Source organism: Salvelinus alpinus, chromosome 4 (genome assembly GCF_045679555.1).
Source record: "Salvelinus alpinus chromosome 4, SLU_Salpinus.1, whole genome shotgun sequence".
Lineage (NCBI taxonomy): Eukaryota > Metazoa > Chordata > Actinopteri > Salmoniformes > Salmonidae > Salvelinus > Salvelinus alpinus.
Window position 1 is genome coordinate 96,561,351 of NC_092089.1, and position 14,408 is coordinate 96,575,758.

Here is a 14,408-nt window from a genome sequence, read left to right on the forward strand (position 1 = left end):
AACTTCCGGAAGAAGAAAAACACTTCCGGTGTGCAGTTTTGAATTTTCGTTGGTTGCTTTCAGTAGCTGTCCGAAACGTGGGCACAAAGCAAAAGTTCTTATCATCATCTTCAAAGGTAACGTTATGTCACGATTCGCGAACATAAAAAAAGATGTATTGTTTGTATGCATTTCCCAAAGAGGGCTATCCGGTAGCAGAGCTACAATAGCTATCAGTGGTGGGTACGCTACCTGGGCATGCTGTGAGCAGATAATAGTTATATTGTCCCCCTTACAGAGAGATAGACAGAGAAAAGTACCATGGATGACGACAATCACAGATTATTTCAAAGAGTTTCACAGAAACTGGGCTGGTCAGAGAAGGGAGAGTTGGAAACAGCAGAAGAACAGGTATGTTGTTATCTTAACTTGGTCACATTAATCAGAACTACCAGTGATTATGTTATCAATTGCACACTATTCCATATGTAGTGCACTACATTTGACCTGGGTGCCATTTCAAACACATCCCATGTCTTCTTTACAGCTGATTAAGAGCATCAGTAAGACTCGGCGTCCGGCCACAGGCGATCACTTCTCCAGGGGTGCTCAAGACCTTCCTCCCCGAGTCCGGCTACATCTGCCAGACAGTGAGGAAGAGGACGATGGAGGTTCAGGGAAAGAGAACCAGGTCTCCAAGGGCAACAGTTACAGGACCAAGGTGTTGATAGAGTCCAGCGATGATGATTTCGACCAGTGTAAGTGAGGGTCAGTGGGTTGCTTGTCTATTAGAATTTAAAGGGCCTGTTAGACATGTTCTCTGCTTCTGTACCGAGTGGCTCCTTGTTGCAATTTATATTAAACCTGGATTGATGTTTGATTGACTTGACCTACGACTGCTTTCTTTTTGTTCACCTGGAAGATTCCTTTACACCTGGTCCAGAGCTGTATGAGCATTGGCCAACTCCTGATTATGGTTGTCATGGTGCCAAACATGTAGGTCTATGACATGATAGCCATGCATTGAAATACTGTAGTTGAATGAATGAATCACCATGTTCTTCTTGTCTGTAGTTCTTGTGGAGCAGGCTACACCCAAAGCTGCTTCTCGGAAACATTGTAGTGCTGCTAACAAAGTCAGGTAAAGTAGTGATTCGCCCAGCTAGTGCTGGCACAAATACTGTGTAACCAACGGTAATGGATGAAGGCTGTCGTGAAAATAAAATAACCTTCAAAAAAATGTGTGTTGCCATGTAGTAAACAGCTCACTGAAGATGGGACGGCATCCGTGCAGTTTAGTACGTTTCAAAGATGGTGGATAAAAGAAAATAGTTCACTCAGAAAAAAAGTGGTCAGTTCCGGTCTGCTTAATGGGGTGGTTATCCCATAGACAGCAATGAAATAACAGTTGGGTCTGGTCTGCTTAGTTCATTGACTGTAATGTAACCAGAAAAAATGAGGGAGTGGGGTGTCTCGCTTCCTCTTCCGTTTCTGCTGTAACAACGTGATGAAACTTTTTTGCTCCTTGCTGAAACAAGCAAACAAGTCTTCGATTGCCTAGGCTATACCTCCCACAATGCAGCAGCAGCACACATAGAAATAGAATGAATAGAACATACTTGGAAAATCTAACCTCTGGCAATTTGACTGGTAAACTCATGGGCACACTCAAAATGGCTGCCTGGTATTGTGATGCAATTTCCATGGTAATGTAGAATGTTCATTCAAATGATGTTAACTGATGTGGCTCAGGCAATGGAATGTCATTTTTGTAATGTCGGTTGACATGAATCAACAAATTACAGCACATATTTTACTTCCTGCTTTGTTCATATTGGTACACTCGCAATGGCTGCCAGTCCACCCATTATGCCATCATTGACTTGAATGGGGACACCCGTTCTATTAATTCAATTTCTATGGCAGCACATACAGTCAGGAGCAGAGGAGAGTAGAAAATGTAATATAAAAATGTTTACGTTATTATGGTGAACGCTGTCATTTGGCTGGCTAATTACAGTCATCCAAAATTCCATGACCGTCACAGCCCTACTTCCAGCCTATAGCCTTGTAGACTTCGGTCTCTATTCAGTCTGGATAACTGAAGCCTTACAGATTGCCCAATAGAAATCTAAATGTAATGTCTGATTGAGGAGACATATGCAGCGTTTACCGTGAACACAATACCCACTAACCTGGGAACGTTGTGTTTAAATTCCAATCACGCTGTAATGCTGAACTTCCGCAATACGGATTGAATAGTGCCCTTAATTCCATTTCTCTATCTGGTCATTCAATTGGACAAAATGTGTTATTGTTTATTTTCTGATTCTCTCCCCTCTAGTGAACCAGTCCTTGTATTAAGCTCAGACAGTGACGACGGCTTTGAAAACTGTAAGTACCATACTGGTGCCTTGACTTCTGCATTAGTGAAGTCATGTTTTGTGTTGCGGTGAGGCTTCAGAATTCTTTATTGAAACAATGTTCTAAATCACTTCTGAATGGGTGTTTGTCATGTCTAATTTGGTGTATGTCATTTCTACGGCAAACAACAGTATTGTTTATGACTGTCCAGGGCCCCGGTTTCCTAAATGCATCTCAAGGCTAAGTTCGTTGTTAGAACCTTCGTAGGAGCGTCATTAAATCTCAACAGCTGTTTCCCGAAACCATCGTTACTAAAGTCGTACTTGAAAAGGCTAATTATTTACCGGCTGCCCCAAACCACTCGTAGAACAGCAAAGTGCGTCGTTAGATTCATCACTTTATACACAGACGATCTCCGGTAAACATAGAATCAAGATGTGTATCAGTCTCTCTGTGACCGCCAATAACTTCACAACGAAGTTGACTACAAATACATAGTTGCCAATGTCTTTGCAATTGTTACAAACAAGCAAAGGATAAAAAGATTTGAAAAGAAATCTTAAAATAAAAACCGAGATGACTGCATTAAAAGATAAATAGCCTACCTACAGTATAGACTATAGGCTTGTATATTTAAATGATATTGAAATCAATTTCATGTTAATTCAATTGTTTTATTTTGCTATTTGGATACTGTCTTTCATTTGTGCCTCTATATTTCATAATGTGTAGCCTAACATGCCAAATCTGTGAGTTAGTTTATTATTATCGCGTAATCGTTATAATAAGCCGCCTCAATATTTGCAGCCATAGATGATAATATCTCTTCAGGAGCTGATCTGTCATCAGTATTGTGAAATCATTCTAATGTTTAAGGTAAAATTTGAATGGTGATAGCTGATCCGAGAGCAGCATTGCTTTTCTTTTGATCCTATCAGTTTGACACTTTCCTCAACCACCAACTTGTGAACGTTGTCTCTGCGTGGTGTTCTGGGAAACATGTTACATCTTCGTCCGTTGTAGGAAAGAGGCATCATTACAACACTCGTAAGTTCCATCGCTACCGGGAAACGGGCCCAGGTCTCTTCGGTGTCTCCTTACTCGTGTCATTGTTCCGCATGATGAAATCGGGGAGGGGACTGTTGCTCGGTCTCCGCCCGTTCATACATTAGTCACACGCGATATCTCAGACAGCACTGGCCTGCTTTTGCAGAAACTCTGGTGAATGATGCGTCTTGTCATAGAGATCCAGCATTTACATAATGACACTGATTGGCCCAAAACGGGAGCTTTAGTAATTAACAGAAATGTGTGAGTCACAGCAGAAGAGGAAGATGCGAAGCAAGAGGTATAACTGGCTCTGCGTCATTCATAGGGGATGACATGTTTACTGTTCCCTTGTGTCTTCTCTGATGCCCCTGAAGTCCTGAGTCGTGTGAAAACTCCCAAGCCTAAGCCCAAGGAAGCGGAACGTGGCAGTGTAGACAGGTACAGTGGTTTCAACCTCTTACCATGACTAATGTCCCTATCATGTGTTAAATACTCAGGTTTATCTCCTGTTTTGTCCTCAGCCTCAGAAACTTTATTGTCGACAGCTTTTCCTCCGACGATGACTTTGTCCTCAAGAAGAAAAAAACACCTACCTCCAAAGGTAACATTGCTGTGTCCCTAATGGCAACCTATTCCCTATATAGGGCACTACTCTATTCAAAAGTAGTGGACTATATAGGCAATAGGGTGCTATTTGATACGCTACCATTAACTGTCAACATACATGCTTGTAATGAACTGAAATCTGTTTGAAAGAAGTTCTTCCTGCTCAGTTCAGAACTGTGGTGACGTCTCTTCTCATAGCCAGAGTTGAAGTAATACCCAGGAAGCCTTGGTTATATTGATATATTGTCACGGCTAGGGGGAGTTGTTAGGCCGACAGTGTTACCTACTCAACAGTCACTGTCTGTTTTGTTTAACTCATGGAGATATTATGATTCAGTCCCAACAACAGGTCACTGTGTCTGTCTTCTACAGGTACCTCTAAAACCCCTAAGCCGCCATCCTCCCAGCTCCCAGTCAGAAGACCCCTGTCCCAGTGTGACTCCCCAGTTTTCCTCAGCGACAGTGAAGATGATGGTATCGTGACGAAGAGCACGTGGAGGACGCGCCACCCTGTGCGCCAGCCGCCGACGTCTCGGACACACAAGATCAAAGTTCCACAAAGTAACCAGGAGGACATCCTCTTTCCCTCGCCCTCCCCTCCTTCTCTGTCCTCTCCCAGCTCTCCTTCTCTCCCCTCTTCCTCTTCCACCCCGGCCCCCCTTCCACAGCGAGCCCACTCAGCCCCGTCGAAGCTGGAGGACTCAGCCAGCTCAGAGGAGGAGTTCCTCTGCTTACTGGACAGAATTAAGAAGAACCACAAGACTGGCAACACCCCAACACCTAAACATAACACAGGTAACACCTCAACACCTAAACATAACACAGGTATCACCCCAACACCTAAACATAACACAGGTAACACCCCAACACCTAAACATAACACAGGTAACACCCCAACACCTAAACATAACACAGGTAACACCCCAACACCTAAACATAACACAGGTAACACCCCAACACCTAAACATAACACACCTAAACATAACACAGGTAACACCCCAACACCTAAACATGACACAGGCAACACCCCAACACCTAAACATAACACAGGTAACACCCCAACACTTAAACATAACACAGGTAACACCCCAACACCTAAACATGACACAGGCAACACCCCAACACCTAAACATAACACAGGTAACACCCCAACACCTAAACATAACACAGGTAACACCCCAACACCTAAACATAACACACCTAAACATAACACACCTAAACATGACACAGGTAACACCCCAACACCTAAACATAACACACCTAAACATAACACACCTAAACATAACACAGGTATCACCCCAACACCTAAACATAACACAGGTAACACCCCAACACCTAAACATAACACAGGTAACACCCCAACACCTAAACATAACACACCTAAACATAACACACCTAAACATGACACAGGTATCACCCCAACACCTAAACATAACACAGGTAACACCCCAACACCTAAACATAACACAGGTAACACCCCAACACCTAAACATAACACACCTAAACATAACACAGGCAACACGCCAACACCTAAACATAACACAGGCAACACCCCAACACCTAAACATAACACAGGCAACACGCCAACACCTAAACATGACACGGGCAACACCCCAACACCTAAACATGACACGGGGAACACCCCAACACCTAAACATAACACAGGTAACACCCCAACACCTAAACATAACACACCTAAACATAACACACCTAAACATGACACAGGTATCACCCCAACACCTAAACATAACACAGGTAACACCCCAACACCTAAACATAACACAGGTAACACCCCAACACCTAAACATGACACAGGCAACACCCCAACACCTAAACATAACACAGGTAACACCCCAACACCTAAACATAACACAGGTAACACCCCAACACCTAAACATAACACACCTAAACATAACACACCTAAACATGACACAGGTAACACCCCAACACCTAAACATAACACACCTAAACATAACACAGGTAACACCCCAACACCTAAACATGACACAGGCAACACCCCAACACCTAAACATAACACAGGTAACACCCCAACACCTAAACATAACACAGGTAACACCCCAACACCTAAACATGACACGGGGAACACCCCAACACCTAAACATGACACGGGGAACACCCCAACACCTAAACATGACACGGGGAACACCCCAACACCTAAACATGGCACGGGTAACACCCCAACACCTAAACATGACACGGGTAACACCCCAACACCTAAACATGACACGGGTAACACCCCAACACCTAAACATGACACAGGCAACAGTAAGTGGGGTGGCACATACCTAAAATTTAAATAACTTGTCCCAGGAGTTGGATCAGAGAGGGTAACGTAACAAAGTAAATCTGGTATAATGGTATAATGCTCCCAAAGTGTTTAAATATAACTCCTATATTTTTGTTCAGACAGTGTCCACCCACAAGGCTTCTACCAGCTGGGGTTTTAATTTTTTTTTCTTTTTCTGTATCATTTAATCTCATTGGCTGCATCCTCGTGTGTGAATCCAGGGCCCAATCAGAAGCCCCCCCTGTCAGCTCCACTGCCCAAAGCCTCGAAAGAGGCGTGCCCTCGGCCGGTAGGGAGAACACCATTGGATCTGAAGACTCCAGCGAGGCTGCTTGTCACTAAACCCACAGAGACCAGACTCCAGACCAGCAGCCTTTCCTTCTCCAGGTAATATTAAGCAGGGCCTAGGGCTGTACCTCAATACTCTACTGAACAGGGCCTAGAGCTGTACCTCAATACTCTACTGAACAGGGCCTAGGGCTGTACCTCAATACTCTACTGAACAGGGCCTAGAGCTGTACCTCAATACTCTACTGAACAGGGCCTAGAGCTGTACCTCAATACTCTACTGAACAGGGCCTAGGGCTGTACCTCAATACTCTACTGAACAGGGCCTAGGGCTGTACCTCAATACTCTACTGAACAGGGCCTAGGGCTGTACCTCAATACTCTACTGAACAGGGCCTAGGGCTGTACCTCAATACTCTACTGAACAGGGCCTAGGGCTGTACCTCAATACTCTACTGAACAGGGCCTAGAGCTGTACCTCAATACTCTACTGAACAGGGCCTAGGGCTGTACCTCAATACTCTACTGAACAGGGCCTAGAGCTGTACCTCAATACTCTACTGAACAGGGCCTAGGGCTGTACCTCAATACTCTACTGAACAGGGCCTAGGGCTGTACCTCAATACTCTACTGAACAGGGCCTAGGGCTGTACCTCAATACTCTACTGAACAGGGCCTAGGGCTGTACCTCAATACTCTACTGAACAGGGCCTAGGGCTGTACCTCAATACTCTACTGAACAGGGCCTAGGGCTGTACCTCAATACTCTACTGGACAGGGCCTAGGGCTGTACCTCAATACTCTACTGAACAGGGCCTAGGGCTGTACCTCAATACTCTACTGAACAGGGCCTAGGGCTGTACCTCAATACTCTACTGAACAGGGCCTAGGGCTGTACCTCAATACTCTACTGAACAGGGCCTAGGGCTGTACCTCAATACTCTACTGAACAGGGCCTAGGGCTGTACCTCAATACTCTACTGAACAGGGCCTAGGGCTGTACCTCAATACTCTAGTGAACAGGGCCTAGGGCTGTACCTCAATACTCTACTGAACAGGGCCTAGGGCTGTACCTCAATACTCTACTGAACAGGGCCTAGGGCTGTACCTCAATACTCTACTGAACAGGGCCTAGGGCTGTACCTCAATACTCTACTGAACAGGGCCTAGGGCTATACCTCAATACTCTACTGAACAGGGCCTAGGGCTGTACCTCAATACTCTACTGAACAGGGCCTAGGGCTGTACCTCAATACTCTAGTGAACAGGGCCTAGGGCTGTACCTCAATACTCTACTGAACAGGGCCTAGGGCTGTACCTCAATACTCTACTGAACAGGGCCTAGGGGTGTACCTCAATACTCTACTGAACAGGGCCTAGGGCTATACCTCAATACTCTACTGAACAGGGCCTAGTGCAGGGTGTACCTCAATACTCTACTGAACAGGGCCTAGTGCAGGGTGTACCTCAATACTCTACTGAACAGGGCCTAGTGCAGGGTGTTAGACTCCAGGCTGTGTTTCTCTCCTCAGTGTGTCAGACTCCAGCCTGTGTTTCTCTCCTCAGTGTGTCAGACTCCAGGCTGTGTTTCTCTCCTCAGTGTGTTAGACTCCAGGCTGTGTTTCTCTCCTCAGTGTGTTAGACTCCAGGCTGTGTTTCTCTCCTCAGTGTGTTAGACTCCAGGCTGTGTTTCTCTCCTCAGTGTGTCAGACTCCAGGCTGTGTTTCTCTCCTCAGTGTGTTAGACTCCAGGCTGTGTTTCTCTCCTCAGTGTGTCAGACTCCAGGCTGTGTTTCTCTCCTCAGTGTGTCAGACTCCAGGCTGTGTTTCTCTCCTCAGTGTATCAGACTCCAGACTGTGTTTCTCTCCTCAGTGTGTCAGACTCCAGGCTGTGTTTCTCTCCTCAGTGTATCAGACTCCAGGCTGTGTTTCTCTCCTCAGTGTGTTAGACTCCAGGCTGTGTTTCTCTCCTCAGTGTGTCAGACTTCAGGCTGTGTTTCTCTCCTCAGTGTATCAGACTCCAGGCTGTGTTTCTCTCCTCAGTGTGTCAGACTCCAGGCTGTGTTTCTCTCCTCAGTGTGTCAGACTCCAGGCTGTGTTTCTCTCCTCAGTGTGTTAGACTCCAGGCTGTGTTTCTCTCCTCAGTGTATCAGCAGCAGGGTGTCAGACTCCGGGGTGTGTTTCTCTCCTCAGTGTGTCAGCAGCAGGGTGTCAGACTCCGGGATGTTTCCTCCAGTCTCTGTCTGGACCAGGCTCCATCTACAGCCGTAACTTCAAGCAGATCAAGGAGGAGCTCACCAGCAAACTGTATCACCTGTACAACACCAGCGTGTTCGACAGCAAGGTACGCACACACACACTTTAAGCATACATAGGCTATACAGGTTTAAACACACAGGTTATAAGCCTACATATTCCTCCATATCACTTGGAGAGTGATGAAGATGCCATATTATACGGTGTTTTGCATTGACCTACACCATAACATCATGTGACCTGGGATTGTCTTGTATCTTTTACCTGTTCTTTCCTTTGTAACATCTTTGTTCCCCAGCTGCCCAGTAACATGTCAGTGAGCTGGAATAACAAGATGAGGAAGACTGCTGGCTACTGCATCACAGGGCAGGAGAGAGGAGGAGGGAACCGATACGCCCGTATCCAGCTCTCTGAGAAAGTCTGTGACTCTGCAGGTAAGGCTTCACTGGTGGAACAACTAATAACATGACATTTATCTTGTTATAACGTTGAAATTAGGTTCTGGTGAAAGTAATTTAAAGTCAAGCTTGAATTTGAACAGCTCGTGTCTGTATGATTAAACCTGTGTAAAAAGTATCCTGCTTTCTCTCCCACCTTCCCTCATTCTCACCCACCCTTCCTCTCCTCTCTCTCCCTCTCCTCTCTCTAACACCTTCCCTCATTATCACCCATCCTTCCTCTCCTCTCTCCCTCTCCTCTCTCTCCCTCTCCTCTCTCTCCCACCTTCCCTCATTCTCACCCATCCTTCCTCTCCTCTCTCTCCCACCCATCCTTCCTCTCCTCTCTCTCCCACTCCCTCTCTCCTCTCTCACCCATCCTTCCTCTCCTCTCTCTCCCACTCCCTCTCCCCTCTCTCTCCCACTCCCTCTCTCTTCTCTCACCCATCCTTCCTCTCCTACCCATCCTTCCTCTCCTCTCTCACCCACCCATCCTTCCTCTCCTCTCTCCCACTCCGTCTCTCTTCTCTTACCCATCCTTCCTCTCCTCTCTCACCCATCCTTCCTCTCTTCTCTCACCCATCCTTCCTCTCCTCTCTCACCCACTCCCTCTCTCCTCTCTCTAACACCTTCCCTCATTCTCACCCATCCTTCCTCTCCTCCTCTCTCTCCCACTCCCTCTTCTTTTCTCTCCCATGTTACTTTCCATCCTCCCTCTTGGCAGACCGCCTGCGAGACACGTTAGTCCATGAGATGTGCCATGCTGCCACCTGGTTGATCAACAGTGTGAGGGATGGGCACGGTCCCTTCTGGAAGCTGTACGCCCGCAAGGCCACGCTGGCACACCCCGAGCTGCCCATGGTCACCCGCTGCCACAGCTACGACATTAACTACAAGTACCAGTACCAGTGCAGCTGCTGCAAAAACACGTACAGTACCAGTCAAAAGTTTCATTCCAGGGTTGTTCTTTATTTTACTATTTTCTACATTGTAGAATAATAGTGAAGACATCAAAACTATGAAATAACACATATGGAATCATGTTGTAACCAAACAAAAAAGTGTTAAACAAATCAAAATATATAATTGTTTTAGATTCTTGAAAGTAGCCACCCTTTGCCTTGATGACAGCTTTGCACACTCCTGGCATTCTCTCAACCAGCTTTGAGGTAGTCACCTGGAATGCATTTCAATTCATTTCAATTAACAGATATGCCATGTTAAGTTCATTTGTGTTTGAGCCAATCAGTTGTGTTGTGACAAGGTAGGGGTGGTATACAGAAGATAGCCCTATTTGGTAAAATACCAAGTCCATATTATGGCAAGAACAGCTCAAATTAGCAAAGAGAAACGACAGTCCATTATTACTTTAAGACATGAAGGTCAGTCAATCCGGAAAATTTCAAGAACTTTGAAAGTTTCTTCAAGTGCAGTCTCAAAACCCATCAAGCGCTATGATGAAACTGTCTCTCATGAGGACCGCCACAGGAAAGGAAGACCCACAGTTACCTCTGCTGCAGAGGATAAGTTCATTAGAGTTAACTGCACCTCAGATTGCAGCCCAAATAAATGTATCACAGAGTTCAAGTAACAGACACATCTCAACATCAACTGTTCAGAGGAGACTGTGTGAATCAGGCCTTCATGGTCGAATTACTGCAAAGAAACCACTACTAAAGGACACCAACAATAAGAAGAGACTTGCTTGATGGCTAAACTCTTAAACATATTGATGGCTAAACTCTTAAACATATTGATGGCTAAACTCTTAAACCTATTGATGGCTAAACTCTTAAACCTACTGATGGCTAAACTCTTAAACCTACTGATGGCTAAACTCTTAAACCTATTGATGGCTAAACTCTTAAACCTATTGATGGCTAAACTCTTAAACCTATTGATGGCTAAACTCTTAAACCTATTGATGGCTAAACTCTTAAACATATTGATGGCTAAACTCTTAAACATATTGATGGCTAAACTCTTAAACGTATTGATGGCTAAACTCTTAAACGTATTGATGGCTAAACTCTTAAACGTATTGATGGCTAAACTCTTAAACATATTGATGGCTAAACTCTTAAACCTATTGATGGCTAAACTCTTAAACCTATTGATGGCTAAACTCTTAAACCTACTGATGGCTAAAATCTTAAACCAATTGATGGCTAAACTGTTCTCTTCTTCCTGCCCTCTGTAGACTCGGCCGCCACTCTAAGTCTCTGGACACCCAGAGGTTTGTGTGTGCCCTCTGTACGGGTCCGCTGGTCCTGCTCAACCCCGCCAAGCCCCGGGCGCCCACGGCCTTCGCCAACTTCGTCAAGGAGAACTATGGCAGTGTTCGCCAAAACCTGGTGGGTCAGAGCCACGGTGAGGTAATGAGGAAACTCAGTGTTGACTTCGCCACCAAGACCAAACTCAGCCAGAACTGAGAGAGAGATCAGCTGTCCCTATATTTCACTAACTGTATCCTTGGCTTGAAGATTTTCACTGGTCTCACATTGTTTGATATGTGTGAAAGAGGTGGAATCATTCTGAGGCAGTTGGAGGGCGTGGTTACATGGACCTGGATTAGCCCTACACTGCTCTTGTCTCGGACTATAAAGCACTCAGGATATTAATAATGAGACGTGTTTTTTGTTCAGGAGTAGCCGTAAACACCCTCGCTGAACATGCATTCTTCTGTTAATTCCTTGACCGTTTCCACTGCTCTGATTTGAAGCAATGATGGGATCCTTCTCTTTCAACCATCCTAATGTGTAAGATTAGTGGGATCTTCAAGTTGATAGGTCTGTCTTAAATACCTCTGTGTTTATATCAGGTTTTCAGAGGCAGCTATGGTGAGTCGGTCATTCCTTACCTCTGTAACTGGAGTCTCACCATTACAGTGAAGTGAGCCAAGAGACACACTGAACAGTGACTAAAGGCAACGTGAATCAGTCGTATATTGTTGTGTCAAGCCTGCCTGTGATATGGTTTCATACCATTCAAATATCATTTTTGGGGGGCTTTAGAGATGTTAACATATGGTGACAAACTGTTTTGAATTACTTGAAATTTTAAATCAGTGAACATTATTGTAATATATTTTCAGGTTTATTTTTGTTCCATGAAATTTTCATCAGTGCATAACAGGCAGATGTGGCAACTTCTCATTCATGTGAGAGAAATATATGTAACTTTTTTACGTTTGTCTTAATATTTGTGTTTTTTTCCATGTTTTGTTGATGACAATGTTACTTTTTTAATAAAGATTTGATGTTGTACACGTTAGTGTCAACTCTGCAATATAAACATATCTGTTGATTTGCGGGTAGACTAACATCACTAAGGTGAGGAATGTCATCCCACTCTTGTTCATTACAACCATTCTGCTTGCTTTTGTACATGTATTATCTCTGCAAACTACTCTTCTCCACTGGTCTATTGACTCAGCTATCCAAGTCTACCGTTTCAGGGAACGATATCAGCCTCGTGGTTCAGAAACGACAGAAAATATAGTGTTATCAAAATTCACAAGCTACTTCGGGACAAACACAGGTGACGATGAGGTATACTTAGTGTACAAAACATTAAGAACACCTGTTCTTTCCATGACACTGACCAGGGGAAAGCTATGATCCCTTATTGATGTCACTTGTTAAATCCACTTCAATCAGTGTAGATGATGAAGAGGAAACCGGTTAAAGAAGGATTTTTAAGCCTTGAGACAATTGAGACATGGATTGTGTATGTGTGCCATTCAGAGGGTGAATGGGCAAGACAAAAGATTTAAGTGCCTTAGAACGGGGTAAGGTAGTAGGTGCCAGGTGTGAAATGGCTAGCTAGTTAGCGAGGTATGCACTAATAGTGTTTCAATCGGTGACATGACTCGCTCGGAGACCTTGAAGTAGTTGTTTCTCTTGCTCTGCAAGGCCCGCTGCTTTTGTGGGGCGATGGGTAACGATGCTTCGTGGGAGGCAGTTGTCGATGTGTGCAGAGGGTCCCTGGTTCGAAGCCCATGTAGGGGCGAGGAGAGGGATGGAAGCAAGACTTACACAGGCGCAACGGTTTGTGTCAAGAACTGCAACGTTGCTGGGTTCTTCACGCTCAACAGGTTCCTGTGTGTATCAAGAATGATCCACCACCTAAAAGGACATCCGGCCAACTTGACACAACTGTGGGAAGCATCCCTGTGGAACGCTTTCAACGCTGTGTAGACTCCATGCCCCACAAATTGAGGCTGTCCTGAGGGCAAGAGGGGGTATTATGAGTAAAATTGTGACTGACTGACCGATCTACGAATAATATTGAGTAGTTATTTATGATGTAAGGTGATTTGTAGTTTTGGCAGTCACCTGCCATGTCAAATAAGGCAGCCATGAAGGTTTTGAATGATATCACTGAAGCCCTTGACAAAAAACAGCACTGTCTCACTTTTTATTGATCTCTCTAAGGCTTTTGATACGGTTGATCATGCTATACTAAGGCAGAGATTGTTGAGTAGGTCTTTCGGAGCATGCAGTTGCATGGTTTGCTAACTATCTGTCTGATAGAACTCAGTGCACTCAATTTGATGGGCTTATGTCTGTCAAATTGTTTGTCTTTAATGGTGTGCCCCAAGGCTCTGTACTTGGTCCTTTCTTATTCACTATTTATATAAATGATTTAGACAAAAATGTCAAATGCGCAACTTCATTTTTATGCTGCTGATATTGTTATTTACTGTTGTGCCTCGTCTCTTACAAAAGCTTTCCAGAACTTGCAAACTGCTTTTTATACTGTTCAACATACCTTGTGCCAATTTGAAGCTTATCCTCAATACTGACAACTAAACTAAGGGTGTTTTCTAAAGCAAGAAATAGACCTCTGAACCTTTCACCTGTTACTACCTGTCAGGGCAAGGAGATTGAGGTTGTAACCTCATATAAATATCTTGGAATTCTAATTGATGACGGCCTCTCTTTTAAATGGCATATTCAACAACTTGCAAAAAAATTGAAGCTGAAATTGGGATTTTATTTTAGGAATAAGGCCTGTTTTTCTTTTGAAGCCAGAAGGAGGCTAGTATCAGCTACATTTATGCCTTTACTAGACTATGGGGATATTTTATATTTGAATGCTTCCGCTCAGTGTTTGAGA

General features: G+C 44.5%; 1 protein-coding gene across 1 annotated transcript; it reads left to right on the top strand.

The window, feature by feature from the left end:
- The first annotated feature begins 14 nt into the window (after nucleotides 1-14).
- Nucleotides 15-12,581, top strand: LOC139574728 (germ cell nuclear acidic protein-like). Its single transcript, XM_071399574.1, has 13 exons — nucleotides 15-116; nucleotides 278-390; nucleotides 527-737; nucleotides 1,054-1,120; nucleotides 2,324-2,373; nucleotides 3,768-3,831; nucleotides 3,915-3,994; nucleotides 4,372-4,794; nucleotides 6,529-6,694; nucleotides 8,788-8,938; nucleotides 9,149-9,284; nucleotides 10,012-10,216; nucleotides 11,488-12,581. The coding sequence occupies exons 2-13, from the start codon at nucleotides 301-303 to the stop codon at nucleotides 11,717-11,719; spliced, it is 1,875 nt and encodes a 624-aa protein (XP_071255675.1). The 5' UTR covers nucleotides 15-116; nucleotides 278-300; the 3' UTR covers nucleotides 11,720-12,581.
- The last annotated feature ends 1,827 nt before the right edge of the window (nucleotides 12,582-14,408 follow it).

What these genes read in the sequence shown, in the direction of transcription:
- LOC139574728 (XM_071399574.1), top strand. Translation starts at nt 301, where the DNA reads ATGGATGACGACAATCACAGATTATTTCAAAGAGTTTCACAGAAACTG. An exon ending in AGCAGCCTTTCCTTCTCCAG is followed by an intron (nt 6,695 to 8,787) that starts GTAATATTAAGC and finishes TTCTCTCCTCAG; the next exon opens with TGTGTCAGCAGCAGGGTGTC. An exon ending in GAAAGTCTGTGACTCTGCAG is followed by an intron (nt 9,285 to 10,011) that starts GTAAGGCTTCAC and finishes CCCTCTTGGCAG; the next exon opens with ACCGCCTGCGAGACACGTTA.